The 22868-nt window shown below is 40.0% G+C and overlaps 1 protein-coding gene across 1 annotated transcript in view; it reads right to left on the reverse strand.

Moving 5' to 3' along the window:
* JMJD1C (jumonji domain containing 1C) overlaps positions 1-22868 on the reverse strand; it is a 169816-nt gene that overhangs the window by 16688 nt on the left and 130260 nt on the right. Inside the window, exons 4-14 of the mRNA XM_048505035.1 lie at positions 21320-21425; positions 16234-16358; positions 15396-15539; positions 15121-15307; positions 13364-15039; positions 11965-12137; positions 9513-11692; positions 5424-5625; positions 2236-2450; positions 865-1017; positions 468-557 (exon numbers count right to left, since the gene is read on the reverse strand). Coding sequence (XP_048360992.1) covers positions 468-557; positions 865-1017; positions 2236-2450; positions 5424-5625; positions 9513-11692; positions 11965-12137; positions 13364-15039; positions 15121-15307; positions 15396-15539; positions 16234-16358; positions 21320-21425 — 5251 coding nt within the window. The remainder of the gene's footprint in view (positions 1-467; positions 558-864; positions 1018-2235; positions 2451-5423; positions 5626-9512; positions 11693-11964; positions 12138-13363; positions 15040-15120; positions 15308-15395; positions 15540-16233; positions 16359-21319; positions 21426-22868) is intronic.

Raw genomic sequence — 22868 nt, forward strand, 5'->3', positions numbered from 1 at the left:
AAATAATTCTAGTCTTGTTTCAGTCTTATTTTAAAACTAATTACTTTGACTATGTCCTAAACTGAGTTTATTATTTCAGTCTTCTTATATTGATTACAGTTAGGACCTGGTTTACTGAAGAATAAATATCCTTACACAGAAAGACTTCCCAGTGAAACTATGTACAATGTGCTTCAGCTCAGACACACTGTTCAGGAGAAAGAACATAAATGGGGTGCTGTGTGGTTTCCGGGCTGTATGGCCGTGTTCTAGCCATACAGCCTGGAAACCACACGGCACCCCAGTGATTCCAGCCATGAAAGCCTTCGACAATACAAAGAACATAAATGTCTTCAACTTGTTCTCATATTACTTCCAAGTTTGTAATAGCAAGCTAGAAATTATTATCAATGAAGTTTCTATAAAGAGTCCTACATAAATGTTAAAAAGTAAATAAATCCCATCTTCAAAGTTTGTAGTGATCTTACCAGATCCAGGAATAATCTGGGTGGGCATTAAGTGTTTATGGTCATGAGGCTGTCCTTTCACGCATTTCATCCAAGCATACAATTCTTTATCTGTTCAGATATTAAGAGATCACATTAGCTACTTTTATAAGCTCCAATATATATAGGCACTTTAAATCAGCTTTCCAAATTTACAACCTACAGCCATATTACTAGGGCTGTTGCTATTTGCCAAAGCACATTATACCCCATTTTCACATCAAACAGAATAATAAAAGGAGTGAAATTTGCTTTTGAGGACAAAGATGAAGATACTTTTAAGTATTTGCTTACAGTGTTGGTTTGCTGAACAAAAAACAATCTCAAATTTAAAATGAGAAATTCTAAGCTGTTGTTCTTCTAAGAAGAGTACACTGACCTCTAGAACTCTTCCTTTCCTTTGCCTTGTAGCAATCTAAGCAGACCACAAATCCACATTTTTGGCAGACCCAGTGAATGTTAAACAGAGTGGCTTCACATGCATCACACATTTCACGGACTCCTCTGACTGCTCTCTTCCAAGCTATTTTGGCTGAAATACAGAGTAAACAGAAGACCAAGTACTGAAATTTAAAGGCAAACATCTGCAAAGCTACAGCACAGAAATAAGTTTTCAGCCAAACAGATCAGTCATTATTTCCTTTCAGGCAAAAATAATTTTTAGGGGAAAAAAAATTCAACAACTTCCATAAGTATTTTTTTTAACTGTCAAGTATCTAGGCAACTCTCTTTCTAAAATCTTATTACCACCAGCCTTTGTCATTGCAAAGGTTATTATTTCTAGAACTTACAATGTATAATGTTACCATATCAGAAACAACCTATATATTTAAATAGGATGCTGTCCTTGCTTCCAACTTGATGGAAAAGGAGTAGGCAGGAATCGGAGCTGTTGCTACTAAAAATAAAGTTTTGCATGACTCCTGAAGATCTGTTTTATTATCTTTGTTCTTTCTACAAAAGATTCACTTTCTGGTACCTTGCCCCTGAGCAAGCATAAAATATTTATAACAAATGGAACTTGGCGAAATTGTGGACTTTGGGAAACTTAGATCTATATGTAGGCATATCCCTTTGTTCAGGATATTTAGGCAGAAGTTTAAACATATGTAGACCCATAAGTGACATTATTTTAGTGCTAAACTGAACAGCCAAGGAAGATTACTCCTTGTCACACACTTTCTAGGTGCTGCTAGTACGATCTATGATAACTTCCTCTCTTCTTCGTTGGCAAAGATGTAAGATGACGCACTCAAAGACCTCAAAACTTCAAAAACCCACAAAAGAACAACACACAGTGGACAAACACTATCACTTGTGAACAAAATGGGACTGCTGTGAATACTAGAGCCCAAATCAGAAATTACATGTTAACTTTTCTTACTATCCTCTTGTATTGTCAAATTTAGAAGGTATACTTACCTCAATCATAAAAATTCAATTATCAGAGCTAATTTAAAATTTTTGCCTTACTATTACTGAGTAATAGTTACCAGTTACACAGACTTTCTCAAAAACATTCTTTCCCAAACCAAAGCTACTAACTAATAAGTTTCGAAGAAAATCCTAACTCCTGTAATTGCTCCAATATATCTTGCAATTTGTCCCAGTATATTTTTTAATTTACATGTGGTTCTCAACAGGACAATGAAACAACATTTTGGTGCAATCTGAGGATTCCAAAGGAAGAACCAACTACTAAAGCAACCATCTGAATTCAGTTATAGTAGAAAAAGTTGAAGAGCCTTACCATCCTTTTTCACCCAGGACATGGCTGTTTTCTCAGACGATACTAACTGACAAAAGTTGTCACCTATGTGTTGTAAAATATATTTACACACTTCTATGTCCACTTCATCATCATCATCATTTTCATGTGTCCATAAGCTTATTGCTTCATCATCATACTGATCAGGAGAAGAAAAGCCATCAATCCTAACTACTCCGTTCTTACTAAAAGAAAGCCTACAAAACAAAATACATAAATGACTTAGAAAAGTATCACAAGACTGAGCAGCCTAGTTACAGTCCAGGTATCATCTGTAAGTCAAGCATTGCTATAGCTAATCTAATACATTCTATGCCCTGAAAGGGGTCACAAGAGCACATGTATCTCTCTGTCTTCCCCTGAACCAGTTTCTTGGCAGAGGTACTGCTAGAAAGGGAGCATACTAGCCAGACATCAAGAAACCTGCAACCATTCACTTGTTGAAACAAAAATTGTAGTCTCCTCCAGATAGGGAATCTTTTGTTTATATTACTTAGTGAAACACATGAACCTGATTCCAGACCTGCCTTGGTTGTCCTAGCTAACAACTTTTGTCAGGAGACAAATAAAAGTAAAGGTGAAGTTTCCCCTTCAGTCGTGTCTGACCCTGGGGTACCACTGCAAGCAGTGATTTTATAGGCAAGCCGCTTTTGAGGGGTAGTTTGCCATTGCTTTCCCCGGCTATTCTTTACCCCCTAGGTATGAGCTAGGTACTCATTTACCGACCAGGAAATGGATGGATGGCTGAGTTGACCATGAGCCAGCTGCCAGGATATCTGACCCACAGGGGGCTCGAACTCCTGACCGTGCGAGTGGCAGTGCAAGCACTTAACCACTACGCCACACAGCAAATAAGGAGAGTGCAAATACTGATTCTCCTGGACAGCAGAAGCGTAGCTAGGGAAAATGGAGCCTGGGACAAAATCTGAGTCCTCCTCCCATGAGCGGCCGCCCCCTTCCCCACAACTAAAGAATTATTTTTTGCATCAGGTCATCTCAAAGTCACCATCACATTATAGAACACGCTCCAGGACACAAATCTGAACACACCCAGGGCTCCCTAGTTCAAACAACATTGAAAGGGATGCTGGGTTTTTTTGGGGGGGGGAGGATCCACCCTGAAACAGCATCACTTTGAATGTTGTTTAGACATTCCAGCCCAGATTCTCCTTTTAAATCCACCTTAAAGGGAGAATCTGGGCTCCTTTGTTTAAACAACATTGAAAATGATGCTGTTTCAGGATAGATTCCCCACCAACCCACTAAACAGCATCACTTTCAATGTTGGTTGTTGTGGGTTTTCCGGACTGCGTGCTTGTGGTCTGGCAGATCTTGTTCCTAACGTTTCACCTGCATCTGTGGCTGGCATCTTCAGAGGTGTATCACAGAAGGAAGTCTGTTACACACTGTGTCCAGACTTCTCTTGTAACAGACTTCTCTCTGTGATACAAAGTTATGGACTCCCTGAACCAAACTCTCTGTGATACAAAACTATGGACTCCCTGAACCAAACTTCACCAAACCTGGGCGATATCAGAAGGAGCCTATTCTGATGAAACCACCAAGGTTTAGTGAAGTTTGGTTCAGAGAATCCAAAGTTATGGACCATCAAAAGGGTAGTTCCATCTACTATCAGCTCCCATTGGAAACAATGGGGGATGGAGCACCCCTTTGGGGGTCCATAACTTTGAACCCCCTGAATCAAATTTCATCAAACCTGGCTGGTATCAGCAGGAGACTATCCCAATGATACCATCTAGGTTTAGTGAAGTTTGGTTCAGGGAATCCAAAGTTATGGACCTTCAAAAGAGTAGCCCCATCTACTACTATTATCCATTGGAAACAATGGGGGTTGGGGGTCCATAACTTTGGACTCCCAGAACCAAACTTCACCAAACCTGGCTGGTATCATTGGAAGTGTCACCTGATGATATCCTAAAATTTTGGTGCTGCTAGCCTAAAAACTGCACCCCCTGCTGGCCAACAAAGTAAAAACACTAAAAATATCAAAAAAATACAAACGAACCAAACCAAACGAATCATTGTGTTCCTAATTTCACAGGTCAGGTAATTGAGCACTAAAGACAGAACTTTTTCTTTAGTGCTGTTCAAGTTCTGAATTCCCACCCTACAGAGGTTTGCCTGGTACCGAATTCACAAGCTTTCAGATTCCAGAAAAATATATTTTTATTCTCCTGGGTCTTTTAGATCTTCTTCCTCTGCAGAATTGTATTAGCTATTCTATTAAATTACCCTGTTGTTATTCAACAGTTACATTAATAAGCTTTTCTTGGTTTTATATGAGCTGTTTTAGGATTTTAAGTGCTTTCTACACTTATATCTGTTGTGATTTTAAATTGTTTCATTGCATTCTTCCATTTTCTTTTGTTTTTATCCATTTGTCTTCTTCTGTATTGCTTTAAGAATGATTATTATAAGCTGCCACACAGGTTGCCATATGGAAAAGAAAGTAAAATTTCCCAAGGCAGATCTTGATATGCTTATGTGAGAATTCCACAAGAGAATACAACAGCTCTCTCAGCTATATCACTTCTCTCTACAAAAGCAACCACCCTAGATTCTAACAGCCCAATCCGGGGAGGGGGGGGGGTGCAGGCTGAATCCCCCTCTAGAGGTGGCGCAGGACTACTCCAGCAGATTTGGCCTTCCCAGGGCACTTACCCTGGCAGAGGGGCAAATCTGCTGGCACCCAGCCACTGTGCAGCCCTGGGACACCCAGCAGCAGCGCCCAGCTTTGCTTTAGCACTCCTGAGCCGTGTCAGCATGGTGGGGGTATGGTGGGGGTGTTCCCTGGGGTGAAGCCAACTTTAGTTAGCTTCCACTGCTCGTTCAGTCCCCTTATGCCAATGGAGATGGCCTCAGACATATGCCACATTTTCTGTGGCATATCTCCACTTTCCCCATGGGGGATTCTGGCAGGCTTTTAACAATTTATTTATTTGCTTTTTGGGCATCCTACACTGCAGGAAAGCCCTTTGGAGGGGGCACAGCACTGGAGCAGCGCTGCCCCTGCCTACCATCCCAATCTGGATTGGGCTGTAAAAGTTACACACATCGTTATACTTCTAACACTGCCTGAACCACTATAAAGCATAATAGGGTAGCTAAAGAAGGAATAAGATTTTGTATTCAAAAATTTTTTCACTTACCGACGAAAGTAGTAAAATCTACAAAACACTGGAGAGTGGGCAGATTCTTCACCTTTCTTACTCCTCACCAATCTACATTCTCTGCATTTTTGCAAATTGGGCCCTATTTCATAGCACGAGTCATCCTGCAAAAAGGATTCTCCGGTTTGCTTCAGCTTCTTTACTTTACGCCAGTCTTTTAATACTGAACGAGGTATGCCGGCTGCAAAAATGGCAACTTTTTAGCAAGGTCAGCAAGCATGTTAATAATATAAACATTTAGAGTTCAGGAAAAAAATAAGAGTGTAGTAGGAATCAACAACTTAACTGTAACTTAAGAGTTCAAACAAAATGATTGAAAATTTGGGGGAGAGATACCCAGTGGTTAAATGTCCTCTCCAATTTTATTGCAATCAATTTACCCCATGATTACAATACAAGGGATAATGATCTAACATATCTTCCCCACTTCTGATGAAGAAACTTAAAACAATGGATATTCTATATTCAACCTCAAATCCATCTTTTCTAGGACTCTGTGCCTATGTACTACTACAAGTTTAATCTACCAAATGATGTATTTATTTCATAAGCATAAAAGTTACACACAAAGATAAGATCTGCATTCTTGCAGTTAAAAAATTAATGTATTATCAAAATAAGAGAGTCATCATGGTGTAGTAGTAAAAGTGGTGGTCTGTAATCTGGAGAATCAGGTTCGATTTCCTTCTCCTCCATGCAGACGTGGGCAATGGCAAACCACCTCTGAACATCTCTTGCCTTGAAAAATCTGCAGGGTCACCATAAATCAGCTGTGACTTGCAGTGCCATAGGTATAGATTTTTTATGGGGTGGGTTCAGTGACTGAGGGCTTTCTGGCTATTCCATTCCATGCATTGTTTCAAGCAAGCCGGACATATAATGGGAGGGGTCTGAACCCGAGAACCCCCCCCCCTCACCTACGTGCCTGGTGACTTGTCAATACTTTAAACACACACATATTCTCAAAGTAACAGCAAAATCTTTGACTTCCCTTGAATACTTAAAGAAAAGATCTGTGTGTACTTAACATATTTATTGATCTCAAAACAGTGACATTTTGAATAGTTTGTGTTCACATAATAACGTGCTATTAAAATTAATTTCCCTAAAAAAGTAACCAGAAAGTCCTTTGTACAAGGTCTGCACACCCATATAATATCTCATGCTGACACTCTCTACATTTTAAAATATGTAAGTTTGATACTGCAGAAAATTTTAAGGACACAAACTGCCTTTTGTTTATCAATCACCATGCACAATTTTGACACAGATTTTTCTCTGTATGATAATTCTTCAAATCATCCATGGCACACAGCCATGATGATTTTGCCACCACAAGGTTGCTTTTTAGAGCTGCTATAATTACGGATATTTCTGCAGTGCCCTTAACCTGTAATACCGGGGCAATGCTTAGTTTCCTCCATACAATCATGTACCGGGGGGAAATATCTATGGCCAAAAATGACCAGCCACAAACATAGAAGAACCTCTTTATTCAGGTTTTGACTTGTAAAAGAAGCTATCGTTCTGAAAAATCTGTCCGAATTTAGACAAAAATAATTTGGACCGTATAACATATGCCCAGCCCTAAATCTTTAAATTTTGATCTGAATCTGAAGAACGAGTGGCAACCAATCGACCAAACTTCAAAGCATCTACATACTAGTCCGTACCGGTAAGCGCGAAGTTCTACACTTGGAGCTGCCATGAAGGAGAGAAACAAATTGAACAGGCGCTATAGCCGGAAGGCGTTACCGCAAAGAAATAAGGAAACATACAGTGACAATGGTGCTAAATGAAGGGCAAACATGGCCTACTGGAAGCATGAGGCTTGGCACAGAAGGACCGAGGTGGATGGGTTCTGGAATAGTCAAGAGGCATGGCTCAGGATAAATTAGGACAACGCACAGCATGGTATATTACAAGGGTGTACAAACCTTGCACAAAAAATGCCCAACTGCAACTTCATTTTTGTCTTTGTTGTTTTTTTGTTATGTTGACTGTCAAGTTGCAGCTGACTTCTGGCTACACTGTAGGGCTGGGGTGTCAAACTCATTTGTAATGGGGGCCAGATAAGACATAAATATGACTTGGTTGGGTCAGGTCCTGCGGAGGGATGGCTGCCTCAGGCAGTGAACCCCCAGCAGTTTCACTATTCCAGATCAGAAGGGGGGGGGAAGGGGGTTGCTATCTCAGCTGGCAAGCCCACAGTTCGCTTGCCAGCTAAACACTGTGGAAAGGGGTCAGCATGGTGGTGAGTGAGAGGCTGCCTCAGCTGATGAACTCACAGCTGGCCAAATCAGCACCGGGGGAGGATGGCTACCTCAGCTCCAGCCCTTGGGCCACATATTTGACACTACAGTTTTCAAGGCAAGAGACATGTAGAGGTGGTTTTGGCATACTTGCCTCTGCGTAAGTGACCTTGGTATTCTTCGGTGGTTTCCCAGCAAAATACTAACTTGGATGTTTTAAACAAAGAAGAGAAGAAGAGTTTGGCTTTATAACCCCCCTTTCTCTCCTGCAGGAGACTCAAAGGGGCTTACAATCTCCTTGCCCCTCCCCCCTCACAACAAACACCCTGTGAGGTAGGTGGGGCTGAGAGAGCTCTGAGAAGCTGTGACTAGCCCAAGGTCACCCAGCTGGCGTGTATGGGAGTGTACAGACTAATCTGAATTCCCCAGATAAGCCTCCACAGCTCAGGCGGCAGAGCAGAGAATCAAACCCGGTTCCTCCAGATTAGATACATGAGCTCTTAACCTCCTACGCCACTGCTGCTCCAAAAGCCAACACTTTCGGCTTTTGAAACTACCGTGTTTCCCCGAATATAAGACAGTGTCTTATATTAATTTTTGCTCCCAAAGATGCACTATGTCTTATTTTCAGGGGATGTCTTATATTTCTGTATTCGTCAGGCATGCTTCCAAACAAAAACTTTGCTACGTCTTACTTTTGGGGGATGCCTTATATTTCGCACTTCAGCAAAACCTCTACTACGTCTTATTTTCTGGGGATGTCTTATATTCGGGGAAACAGGGTATTACTTAAAAGCATTTTTTCATATACTAAAGAAATTATCAGAACCATAGCTTTGATCCACCAGAGAATTTCTGCAGATAGAAGCACACTTTTCTTCTTTCTCTCATGACCTTGAACCCACAATGCCCCCTGAAATGCTTTGGGATCAGTTTGGGTTGCAGTGGTAAGTAAGAGAGTTATGCTCCATTAAACCACTGTCACAGATCCAAATGCATACATATGAATTCCTGCTCCTAGACCTGTACCATAAAAGAGTAGAATAAAATATCTATCACACAATTCAGAAGTCTGATAATACTAGCTGGCTCTCTCTTTCTCTCTTAAGATATTTTTAATCACACCACAGACCTGAAGAAAAGGGTTTTGTGAAATCTCAAAAGTCTGGGTTCAGTGTGTCTAGTCCAGGGGTAGGGAACCTGCGGCTCGAGAGCCGCATGCGGCTCTTCTGCCCTTGCACTGCGGCTCCACGAGCCGAGCTGCCGGCCCCATCCTTGCCCACCCTGCAGGCAGCAGGACGGGCGCACCAATTGCTCACAGACGGCTGGGCCGTGCCGCAGGCTTCCCCTCTCGCCTGCCCCGTTGGAGCTGGGCGGGTGCTTTCCCGGCGGCTGACAAGGCCGAGCCGCTGGCCCCATCCTTGCCTGCCCTTCAGGCAGCAGGGCGGACGCATCCGTGTGCTTCTCAGAATGAGTGGAGTAAAAGGTTAAAAAAACCCCCAATATATACAGTGTTATCTTTATTTTAAATGTCGAAAATTATTTGCGGCTCCGAGTGTTTTCTTTTCCCGTGGAAAACGGGCCCAAATGGCTCTTTGTGTGTTGAAGGTTCCCTACCCCTGGTCTAGTCACTATGTTCAGCTCCTTCTTCGCCCCCTATGATCATCAGAAATAACATACTTTATACTAGTCATAGAGTTCAACTTATTTTAGCATAGAATTTTAAGGATTTTTCTTAAATGCAGAATACACACAGACTAGACTACAATCAATAATTTTCTTATCAATTCCAATTTGTATGTAGTGACATACTTACTGTTATTACTGCTGCTCTGTAGCTTCAGTTTGCTTTTCTCTTTGGCACTTCTACTGAGAATACCATTTGGTTTTACTTCTTCCTCTGCATCACCCTTTTTCTTCTGCAAATCATTTTGTTTCTTTTTGTAAGTTGGCTTCGGTTGCCGCTTAGTCCTTTGCTCTGATTTGCTCTCACTTTCATCAGAATCACCACTTTCAGAGCCAGATTCATAAGTCCTTTTTGTTTTTCGCCTAGTGTGTTTCTCCTCTTTCACAAGCTTCTCCCCTAGCATTTTACTATCTACGCTATTTTGCAAATCATTTGACGTCGAAGCTATTAAGTTAACAGAACATGGCTTAATAATTTCCGATACACTGTTCCCTGAATTCTCTTTTTTATTAGTGTTTTTATCTTCTTCTGAATGTCTTGTGAGCCAAGCTTTTTTCAGTTTTGTGTGGTAGTTTGCTTGACTCATCTGGGAAACTTGCCCATTGCCTACAGCATTTGCTTTGTTCATTGTACTAGAAATGACAGTACTGTCTAGGGAAACAGAGGCGGGATATAACTGATTTTTCACAGCACTGGACTCTGCATCACTGGCACTGCTACTTTTAAATTGAGCTGCAGCCAAGGCTGCCTTGTGCTTTTTCAAGTGAATAAAATCAGATGGTCCAGAGAATCCAGAGCTGGCTTGAACGGCACTTTCCGTTTTGCTGGAGGCTGGTATAACTGGAGCCACGGTACTTACAGAGGATTCTCGTACTTGAGTCACTTCCTGTGTTATGGCTCTAGAGGCAGTGCTTTCAACTGATGTGCAAGACAATGTTGTGTTTGATGAACAGTAAGTCACTTCTGAACCAACCAGGCTGGAAATGCCTGTAGTCACCACAGACGTGGTTGCAACTGTTTTGGTACTGCACAGTATAACTGTAGCAGGCATGACAGAGCAGGGAATGTTGCCCTGGGTTGCAACTGGAATATTCTTATCATACTGAGTATGAATTGTGTCTGAGCTTGTATTCAGCTGAATGATCCTTCCAGTTTCTCTGGCTTCTGCTGGTTTCAGGCAATCTGTTTGGGTTGCCCCTGTCAACAATCTTTCCTGAATTCGTTCTTTGGGAGCTGACTGCACTACAGACATGGTATCATACTTAGAACTTGAAGGGGGACGCACAATGACAGAAGCTGTCGCAGAAGGTGATTTCCCACTAGTTCTCTCAATATGCCATTCCATTTTATCATGATTTGGATTATCACCACTTTTCCACATATCTGAAATTTTTTGTTCCAAAGCACTCTTATATATGCTTTGTGCTTCTTTCGGCTCAGGTACTAAAGTTGGAGGCTTTTGCAGTTCATGGATTTTGCTACCGGCATTAACTGGCTGCACAGGAGTTAGGGTTGGCGGAGAAAGACTATTATAGCTGCCTTCCTTCCTCTCCAGACTGTGATGGACTGGAGGATGGAAAACGGGTGCTCTGTGTAAAGCAGGCATAGTCCGAAGAGTACTTGCGGATGAAACTGACAATTGTGTAGGACTTCTGGAGTCATTTCTGAAAGAATTCATTGAGTGAGATGGCGCTTGCTGTGCAAGTTGATCAGTTATCTTGCTTGCTGAGCTTTCAGCTTCTGGTTGATGTTTAATCAAAGGTGGTGGTTTTGAAAGAGATGAAGTGAAAGAAGCAAGTGACTGAGCAGAAGCTGTTGTTGAAGGACAACTACTTGGTTTATCGGCACTCATACCTGAAACTTCTTTGGATGAGTAAGTTCTTGGTGGTTCATTCACCACACTGTTTGACAAGGTGGTAAAATAATTACTTTGTGGCAAGCTCTGTGGTACTGAATGCTTCATTTTATAGAGTTCTGAATCTTTCTCATGCTTTATTCCATGGCTTTTGGGGCTAGAAGATGATAATGGCATTATTCTGGAATATGTCTCCCTTTCCCCCTCAAGTGTCTTGACTTTAGCTGTAAAAGGAGCAACCTCAATACTTTCTTGAAGTATCCGCCGATGTTCTTCTTTATATTTGCTTAACCTCTCTCCTGTTTCTTGAAGTGACCTTTGCAGCGGGTCTACAAAATGTCTTTGCAAATGGCCCTCTTTTACATTCTGTGTTCTGTTGTGTTCTAGATCAGACTTTGCTGGAGTAGTTGTAACGGAACGTAAAGGTTCAAAAATACCTTTCCTTTCCATTTCCCTGCACAAAAAAACCAGAACATTTGATTGTGTTTCAAATGAATTAGTTGCTACTTAAAAAATAAATTCTCTCCTTCAAATGTTAACCCAAAACATGCAGCACTAATATCTGTCTTATCAGTATATTTTTCAGATTACTGTTGATTACATTTTGTGTGTAATATGTGAAGCACAGTTACAAGCAACTTGGAACAAAACACTAGTTAATTTCAATTCCTCACACTTTCAGCATTCCCTCATTTCTGTTTATAGATTTAAACAATGCAAACTTACTCTTTATGATGATCCACTATACTTTTTGACAGTGGAGGACTAGAGTGTGTTGTCAATTTGAGTGACCGATGTGGCTCTGCACTGGATGGCCTTACAGGTATATGACTCAGTAACCCAAGACTGTCAGATGAGGTCACAGGGGTTGGCTGATGTAACCAGGGACTAGGAGTATTCTGTTAATGGCAACAAAATCAGACTTCATAGTTATCACGGGAATTTGAGCACAATAATCACTCCCTTTCACTTAAAACCTTAGATATCAAAATAGAAAATCTTTTTGGTTTTCACAATGGTTGGTGACAAAATCTTGTTCTGGAAACTTGTACTAAGGATTTTAAAACAATTTTAATGCTGCAGTATGCAGCTTACTTAAGAACAAGGCAATTTTAAAAAGAAAATGATATAGATAGTATACAGAGTGACACAGAGAAAAATGGGCAAGTCTGACTAAAAGTAAACCAACTTTTCTACTCTAACATGGTTCATTTTTGGCAGATAATTCCCAGAAACACAGAACTAATATTTCATGACACACAGTACAGACACAATATGAAAAGTAATCAAAGTAATTCATTCTAATATATGTTGGTTAAGTGGTGAATCAGATCTGGTGCAGATGTAGTGCTAGCAGATCTCACCATACGTCACACTCCCTTACCCTGCTTAGGTATTCACTATGATGAAATATTATGTCTGTGCTGGTGCAATCTAACATTTGTATTAATGAGTGTTTGAAAACTGGCATCTAATCTTGATTGAAAAGCCAGCCGGGTTGCAAAATTGATGAACTCGTACAGAGGTAAGGCTGAACCACAATAAATGCTAACCAAGATGGGAGGACTCGTACAGGGGAAGAATGGAAAAAACAGGCCTATGTTCCCACTCTCCTAAACATGTTTGGGAGATTGTTCATGTTCTATCTTTACATTTTATATGTATTAGGGCACAAACACACTATATTTAACATATAACTCAACTATTTAGATATATCGGTAATCAATGGGGGAAACACTTAAGGACACAAATAATCTGAGTTTGTCAAATTCATTTTTTTTAAAAAAACCACCATTTTATAACCTTCTGGTGACAGCAAAGCTAATTTTGTGCTTATCAATAACAGGTCTGAACTCATCAAGTAGATCTCAACCTCTAAGATGCATTTGAAATAGATTACAAAAGGCCACACCACACTGTTAACACACATAAATCATACTACGCTATGATGTGTTATTAATTTTATCTCCAGAAGCAAAGTCTGAGGACACAACAGCAATTATTAAGATTTGCCTAGCTGGGTAAATAATTATCATGCAACTTTACCAAAGCCATATAAAAGCACTGAACACACACACAAATTATATAACAACTTATAACAATGTAGCAACTGAATACAACTTACTCTTCTCAGAGGTGTCTCAGTATTCACAGAAGTTTCAGGATGCACCCATTTCGATGAAGGTATTCCAAGTCCTGAGTAAGCATGTGTTCCGTTTGGATACTGCCAAATAATTGGATAAAGTCCTAGGTGATTATACGAGGCAGAAGGGTGAGCTTGACCAAGGAGATGTGATGACTGGTGCTGTAGCATCTGTTGCTGTTGCTGGTGGGCTAATGCCAAATGGCTTAAGCTGCTAGCATGAGCAGTCTCTAGTCGTGGATGGCCTCCCAACAAAGAGGCTGTAGGCACTCCAGGTAACACTGCAGGAAGTAGATGTGGATGATGAACAGAATGGTGAGATGCACCACTAAGAGGATGAGTACTAATAGATGATAAAGGAGTTTGGTTTGAGGATCCAGCTAATAAATGGGATGCACCAGTTAATGTGGGATGATGTGTGTTTGGATTTAGACAAGTTCTATGGGAAGAGGAATGAGGAGGATAGTTATGTTGATGTAAATATGGTGATATGTGGTTAGTTCCCGTTTCTTGTCCAATAAGAGCGGGATCTCTGTAAACTGTGAAATGTTCATTCTTGTCAATGATAAGAGGACTTTTAGTAGCTTCTAATGAACTAACTCTAGCTGGAACTGGATGAAAACTAGACCTAGGCAAATCATGCTCAGTTTTAATTGCTGACCTTGTTACTCCAGTAACATGGTTGTTCTGGTAATTAAGTTTAGACTTCACAGTATCTGGAGACTGGGCGTGTTTATATTTAACATCTGGTAAGGAACTTGACTTGATTTTAGAGTTGTCAACCAAATGGCCAGGTTTTGACTTCAAAGCCTCTGAAACTGGACTTTGTTTACGTACTCTGCCCTCTTCTGCTATAGAAATGACAGTTAAAGATGATGCAGAGCCATACTGAACTTTTTCTTTTTCAGAATGTAGATAGTCGCCTGCTGATGTACTTTTCATAACTTTCAGCTGTAGCAAATCCATTTTGCTGGCATTATTAACCCAATTCTCATCTATTTCTGATTTCCTTACTTCTGGAAAGTTTGCATTTGTAAACAGATGTTTTATATCTTTGCCATGGGGTTCCATTTTCAGACAGCCCTGCAAACCAAAGGTACTTGAAATGTTTTCCTGGCTCTCAGTGGTGGAGTTATTTTCAATATTCATATCAATATAACTTTTTGATGTAGGAGAGTTGGGTATAAACTGTTCATTTGGTAAGAGCTCCCTGGGATTTTGCTTGTCTATCCCATCCTCTTGAATGTGTACATCATTGGCACTCCTATCATAAATTGACAGCTGTTCAGCTTGATGGAGTGAAATGTCATGCAGTTCCAAATCAGCTGACTTGGGACTTTGTATTTCTTGAGGTTTTTTATCTTCCTGTTTTTCATGCCAGGGAGACTGACTGAGTGCCTGTTCCTCTGCAACACTGCTGCTCTGAGATTTTCCATCTTCCCCATTTACCTTTGAAGTACTCTTGCTTTTCGATTCATTCTCTGAATTTTGCTCGGATGAAGAATCTGTTAATCTTTTGTTTGAATTTTCAGAGTCACTGCTCTCTGAGTAATCTGAGGTGTTGTCTGTCCTCTGTCTCTTCATACTCAGTTTTTTTTCTTCATCTTCAGGTTTTCTTCGTTTAGAAAGAAAGAGTTTGTTTTTATTTTTGAGATTTTCTGAAAAGGGAAAAATATTGTTAGTTCAATACATTATTATATTAAAAATACTTCTCTGACCCTTTGGACAAATCCCTTTACCTCCTTGACTTATATAGTCATATTTCTCTTCTTTTATCTTCTCTTCATCGGGCACACTGCTATCAGAACCTTTTCTTTTATTTGGACGAGTATTTCTTTGCTGCTGGTGTGAATTCTGTTTTGGTGTTGAACTCTGGGAATTCATTGCTGGCCGGGGACTATTTGCTTGAGCTCGAGTATAGTGCCCCTAGGTGAAAACAAGAATTTATTTTTCTCTATCCAAATGAATGCAAATAAACAGAATGTAAATGAATATAATTTTAACATATATCTACGTGGGCTGTGTTGCTGTTCTGGTTGGAACGAGACCTGCGCCGTGATGTAATTCCAATATTTTCACCTTTCAGCAAAGAGTGAACAACATCATCTAGAAAGGTCATCTGAACCATAGATGGATCAACATTTTGTGGTTCTAGCACCTGGTTTATTAGGGAGATAGTAAACACAAAATTAATTTTGGTTCTGTATTTTCCATATCAATCTAATCACAAATAAATATTGTCTAGCTGGAAAGATTATATGAAGGACAGTTTGACACATCCCATTGCAACAGAACTGACACAAGATTTTTAAAGGAATACCAAAAAAGTATCCTTTCCTTTTACAGTAAAAATACTCAATATTTACCAGAACACTAGAAGTCATTTTGTCATCTCCAAAAGGAAATCAAACTGAAAGCCTCACATACTATATATTGAAGCATACAAACACACATGCACGAATGATAAAATAGCAGGGGAGAACTTTTCTTTCTAGCTTGGAAGGGGGAAAAGAAGATGAAAAGAATGATTCACAATATATACAAAACCACTGCTAACTTTATTTCTTTAGATAGAACTCCTTTAATCTGATCTCACTTGTTTCATTGGCTGGTTAATGACCAGATAAGAGGGTTTAAGTTCTTCAAACAGGGAGCTAGCATATCGCTCCTCCACCACACTCCCAATTTAGCACTGAAGACTCCAGACTACTGAATTTACTCTTGGATTAATACTTTTAAAACAACATCAAGGGAAATATACATGAATTGTTTTTAGGATAGCAATGTGAACATAATGACAGAAATTTGTATGTACAAGAAATAATTATTTTCAGTAATAGAAAAATGGTTACCTGATCATTCATAACTATCATTGTACGAGTGAAGAGATCATGGTGAGTAATTATACCAGTGAACCACTGGGTGGCAGAGTCCTGTCTGTATACTCTCACCCTGTAGCCGTTTAAGGAATATGGACCTTAAAAGAATATAATTTTTAAAAAGAAGATTTTAAGAATGACCTTTAGACTTGGTTTTAAATTTGTTTTCAGAAGCACATTTAATCACGTTCATGCATGAAAACAAAACTAATCAAACCGCATGGCTCTAGAGCTACCAAACATTTTGCTTTGTATTCACAAAGGAATTAAAAAAAATGCAATTGAAATATTTGTTAGACACTACATTGTTTATAAGCCAGGTCCTTTTGGGAGATACTTTTTAAATAAGTGACCTGTGATGGCAAAGAGTGATGAAAAATTTCAAAATGTTGACTCTAAAATGCTAAACTAACAAAAAAGTATAAATCTTTGTATAGAAAGAAGTCATATAGCAGCTGTTTGCATGTCCAAAATCTTTGTAGAAGCAATTCCTTCTTGAAATGGTAGGTTCCACTGTTGCCAAGACATTCCCAAAAATGATCACACAACTTTGAATCCTCTACAGTAGTTTAAGCAAACTGGCTGAGCAACCTATTTTTCCTTCTCTCAGTTACTATATCACTACAATATATGAAGCTATGAAACGGTACATGTAATATATATATATATTACAAATCACATACTAACCACAAATTAAGCAACTTCTCTTAAATCCTATTTATGTAGCAGGGGAGAAAAGGCATTAATTTAGTGTAGAAACAAATATATGCAATAAACCATAATTTAATCATAATTTGGAGCTACGCTCCACTATCATCTTTGACTCCTGTGAAAACACTGTGGATTACCTGACTGTGTAAACTGTTCCTTACTAAGCTACTGTTTACATTTTCAAGGCTTCATGTGATAGCATTGCTACATCTTTTGCAAGAATATTAACCTTCCGACAAATTAGGAGCTGAGAATAAACTCAAAATCTTGCTTTGGACAATAAAGGGCTATCTGGTTCAGAATCACTGTCAAATCAATAAAAATGACTTTCTCCCACATCAGGATTCTCCTTTCTTTAACAATTTTATTTTAATCTATTCTGCTTCATATTTTATCATTCAACTCAGTTATACAAATTCATCTTTCTTCTAATGTAACAAGGATGACTTATGAAGATGAATCTCATTCCCGCAATCCTTCTCCCTTTTAAGTTTTTGTGTGTGTTTGTTTGCCATGACTTGGCAGTACATGCAAACCCTGCCCCTTTTCTTAAAAACAACCTATGTGCCTACTTATCCTATTTCTTCCCCTGACAACCTGTGCCCGCTCTCTCCCCTAGCTTTCTCTGCTCCCCTCCCCCATCTCAGCTTGCCTTTTAAAAATGTTGCTTATTTCGCCTCCAGCTTCCTTCTGTTCCTCCTACTTTTTACTTTTTAAAATCTTCCCCTGTAGACACACATTAAGTTCCAAACTACATGGATTATGTGCCTGGTGTAGGGACGTAGTCATACATAAGCTGGGAGTTCCTTGTGAGAACTCAACTAAGAGATGCCAGACGGCCGATTTTGGATTGGGACCACAGTGTGGGAGGAGGGCAAGCTTCCTGATGAAGAGTTATTTGCTTTGGCAGTAGCTGCAGACAAATTAAATGCTTGTACATGCAGGACAAATTATGCTTCCTGGATAATTTCAGATTGAAAAAAAGGCAGCCCTTCCTCCCCCAAGCCATGATCCCGATCTGAATTAGGTCCCTGTGGTACTTCTAAGTTCCCACACTGCTGGGATCCTGCTACAAGTCCCCATTGGGAGCCATGTGGTATGTTTCTTATGAAGTTTGGTCCTGAGATGTGTAATCCTCAACCATATTGGCTTCAAGTTGCCAGGCAATCCAAAATTGGCCACAAAGATCTCTCAACAAGTATTGTGAGAAGCCAGAGGACATTTTTCTTCAGTGAAGAGTTGCTTCTTTCAATTTTAGGCTTTTCTGATCCTCAATTTTTATTTTTTACATTTCATATTTTTCTGCAAACATGGAGCTTCCTCCAGACTTATGAGAAAATACCCTTGACTCTATTTTGTGGATTTTTTGATTCACACTCCATGGCTCGGTTCAGAATTAAATATTTAAATGTACAATCATTCTTAAACAGGAAAATATTTTATTGCTGTAGATTAAGGCCCTTTCCTAGAAACCTAAGCCTAAGCTAGAGCCCAGACAGGGAAAATAGTAATAACCCTATTGATTGCAGATCTAATGATAAGATTAAAAAAAATAACACTAAGTTAAACTTAATAATACAGATGTTATTTCTGACATCTCTCCCTGGACGTTTGTGAACTAAATGCATATCCAGACCCCCTCCTGCTCCCTAGAGGGGAATCCTGTTCCCAGCATTTGGAAAAAGCATCTGAACCAAAACCAACAAATGATACTGGTCTTTTTAACCTTTCCTGTCTCCATTGGCAGGAAGCCTCTCCCAATCCAGTTCTAAGGAACTTGTCCCAAATGTGAACCCTTCTCCCCCCAATTACAACAGGGCTCAAATCTCACACATCTCAATACCCAGATCATGTTTTACAGCAACCATTTAACTTGTCTTCCCTGGCAGGTAAAGAAATGGTTTCCTCTCTGCAGAAATACATCTCTGCTTTCACTGAACTCTTTGTGCATTTCATAGCTCTCTTCCCTGGGAAAACAGACCAATGTCAGGATCCCAGGAACTCCCCAGAATGCTTCAGAGTATCTCTGAATCACAACAGATACAACCTACCGACTATCCAGAAACCATATTGTGAAAAGCCACTTAGAAAATTGTCATTTAAAAATCAATGTACAGAACATGGGTCTATATTTAATCTCAGATATGAATGTATTGGACCAACTGGGTTGACTTGATAGAGCTGAGCAGGATAGCCAGAAGTGCTATTCTGGAAACACTTGCACAAACAATGTTTTATTAGCCAGGATTTGTTTTTACTGTCATGCTTCCGCCTTTGCAGAAGACTGTACAAGCTATGATGCATCTTATGCAAGTAGTCAGACATCTTTCTGATTCAAATTTACTTTTCTTATGCAACAGTCTAGTGCAATATATAAAACAGGTCTTCTGAGGCTGGAATAAGCCTTTTACATTTGGAAAGGTGCTTTTTGATACAATCAAGCGCTATTTTGTAGTGTCAGGTTCCCATACTGTGAACTGGGAATAATTAAGGCTGGTATAGAGTATGTAAAGTACTTTGACTATGTAATTATAATAATACTTACTTACTCTTATTTACTTGTTATACCCTACCTTTCTCCTCAATGGGGAGCCAAAGCAGTTTATATCATTCTACTCTTCCCTATTTTATCTTCATAACAACCCTATAAGGTAGGTCAGGATGAGAGTGTGTGACTGGGCCAAGATCCCTATGCAAGCTTCCATGACAAAACAGGGATTCTTACCTGGGTCTTCTAGATCCCACTCCAGCACTTTAAACACTACACCATACTGGAAAAATCACCAACATTACAAGAACAAATGTCTTGTAATGTGGAACTAGAAAAGCATATATAGTAGCCACAAATGGCAATTACAAGTATCTATATTGTGTTTTTGGTAGCATGGATGAAGAGAAAAGGTGAAACAGAATTTTTTATTTACCCCAGTTTATAGAGGATGGTGCTGGGTAGATAGATGATGATAAAAACAGAAGATTATAAATTTTAACTTATGTGAAACTTTCACTGATTAAAAATTAACATGTCACTACATTTCAATGAGATTTACACAGAAAATATAACCGCAAATGTAACATAGAAAAATGTACTGCTCCTACCAGTGCAGGTACAGTATTAATTGTAGAAATCAAACACAAGGCAAAGGCATTTCCAGTTTTTAGAATAATGTTTTGCTACTGTATGTAAATACTTTGAGTGTTTTATTTCTATGATTTAATGTAGGGCTTTGTACGTACGTTTGCTGTGGTATAAAATGCAGGCCTCTAAGGGAAGACAGAGTGCTGGATGGGTGAGTGAAGTATGCTATGGTAGCTGTACCTTAGTGGGTACAGTGGACTGGGTATGTTTAGAGAAAAAAAGGAGAGCAGAGATTGACTGAGGGGCTGTGGACTAAGGGAAGTTTGCGCACTTGGGGTAGACATTATTCACCCAAGTGATGAATGAGGAAAATAAGAATTTGTAACAAGGTCAACTTGCACCTATCTTGCAACCAAAAAGCTAGAAATATAAAGGACAGTGTAAAGGAAACATTACACTTTTGAACCATATTGGAACCACAAGTTTGTATTGTTTTAATAAACTATATGTCTGTTTAAATAAAAACAGCTGTTTTGTTTAGCGGAAAGGATCCCCTTTAACTTCACAGCCACCCGACAAGCTGATTGTTCTATCATTGTACCCAATATAATTAACCCATCCTGTTCTTTGGATTAAGCTAAGAGGTCTACATGAGCGAAAATCATTAGGGAATGCTATGGAAGTTAAAGAGTCAACAAAATACAGGTAATTTCAGAGCACTAGACAGAGGTGCCACTGCAGGTGCTATGCACAAAAGGGTTTCAGAAAGGCATCAAATGTTACACACCCTTTTGTTATCTTGGAGAATATGCACTGATTTCTTACAATCTATAACAATTTTACATTTAATATACAACCAGGACCAACAGTTCCAAGGAAGTGAAGTGCTCATGCACACTTGGCATTCTACCCTTTTTCCATCTGTTCCCATTTCTGAACAAGAGGCTGCTTCTTAAAACAATACACTACTTGTAAAGTGTAAAGGCAGCTGGGTGCATCACATCTTCTGTATTTGAACCCATGTGATGACATTTGAATATTGAAATAATCCTCTTCACATCAGAATAAATCACAATCAGTGCTAAACCATTAATGTATTCAACACATACTAAATCACAAATTCATAAATATGAACATAATTCTATGAAGTAAATTTAGAACAAATTGAGATCCCTATTTACAAGTATAATTTCTCATCCAATTAGGTTTCAGAATAAAAATGTCATGGGATCCAATTAATTAAAAGACCTAATTTTTTCTCAAAATTACCTTGCATAAAAATCTCTTGCACCTTTTGTTCCTTTACCCAGATTTTTACTTCTTCCTGAAGCTGTAGGTTGTCCCTGAGCACTGGGTTTAAACTGTCTACGTCGTCCTGAAAGCAGAAATTAGGAAAAAATCTGTTATTAAACATTTTATAAAGTCCAAAATCAGATTGTCTGGTAAAAACACTGCATTCTGAAAAACATAATACCAGGCAAGTGACAAATCAAAGCCATCAGTCTTTTTTTTTTTACATTTGATCTAATTGTACTGTTTATACACTTACACACACTCTGGCCGTTTCTGCACGGCCCCCTCGCGCCCCCACGCCGGCAGGAGTTCTGTCGGCGTGGGGGCGGGAGCGCTGCTCGCACGCAAGCGTGCGAGCAGGCAACGGGGAGGCCGGCAGAAGGCAGGCGGCTCCGCACGGAGCCGCCTCTGCGCCTTCATTCACTGTGTCTTCCTGCCGCCTGCGAGGCCGCGAAGCCCGTTCACACTGCCCTCCGACCCCTGGAGGTCGGAGGACAGTGTGCGGCGCGGGCTGCGATGCCCAGGCCATGCAGGAAGACAATGGGCGGGGCGGAGAAAGCGCCCGCTGCGTCTTCCCGGCGGTTCGCGCACTGGCCGCCAGGGAAGACGATCTCTCCCCAACAACAACCCTTTAAAGGGTTGTTGTTTAGGGCGGCTTGACGCCGCCCTGGGGGGAGGGAAGGAGCGTCAGGTCGCCGCTGCTGCAACGCCTGTGCGAACGGCGGCGCCTTTTTTGGCGCCCCCAGGCCGTCATAAAACGGCCGTGCAGAAACGGCCTCACATTTTATGAATGCTTGCAATTGTTCCAAACCATGCCACAAAGGAAAAGCAAGATGCCTTTCAACCCCCAAGCTCCCTTCCACTATTTACCACAATGCCTCAATAAAGCTGGTATATACAAGCATACTGATCAAACAAGCAAATGATAAAATACAAAGAACCCTAGAATTTCGAATACATTTTCATCTAGCTATATGCAGAAGCACACCTAGAACTGCTGTTCTAAAATCTAATTTCATTACCATATGATAACACTTTGATTTGTAGAACTGCTTTTGTATACATACAAGGTATTTTATGGTTGGATGAGGACACTTTTCATTGGATTTGAGATAAATGGTTGGGTCTCTGCATCATGGAGAGGACCTGGAATTCAGTAATGGTCATAAGTTGCGTCAACTAGAGTTTCCAGCTCTGTGTTAGAAAATACTGGTAGATGGGGGGGGGGGTGTACAGACTGGGGAGAGCGGGATTTGGGGAAGTGAGGGACCTCAGCAGGGTATAATGCCATACAGTCCACCCTCCAAAGCAGCCAATTACTCCAGAGAAACAGATCTTGATCATCACTTGTAATAGAAGACCTCAAGATGCCATCTATATGGATTGAAATAGTGGGGTTAAAGCACAAAAAGAGAAGGCAGGAGAGAAATCATGGATGTTTGCTCCAAATTGCCCAACCATGGTTATTATTTGTGGAGTTCTGCATCTGCAATGGACCTTGGAAGTTATTTTAAAGCAATACATT

Source organism: Sphaerodactylus townsendi, linkage group LG08, assembly GCF_021028975.2.
Source record: "Sphaerodactylus townsendi isolate TG3544 linkage group LG08, MPM_Stown_v2.3, whole genome shotgun sequence".
In the NCBI taxonomy this organism is placed as follows: Eukaryota; Metazoa; Chordata; class Lepidosauria; order Squamata; family Sphaerodactylidae; genus Sphaerodactylus; species Sphaerodactylus townsendi.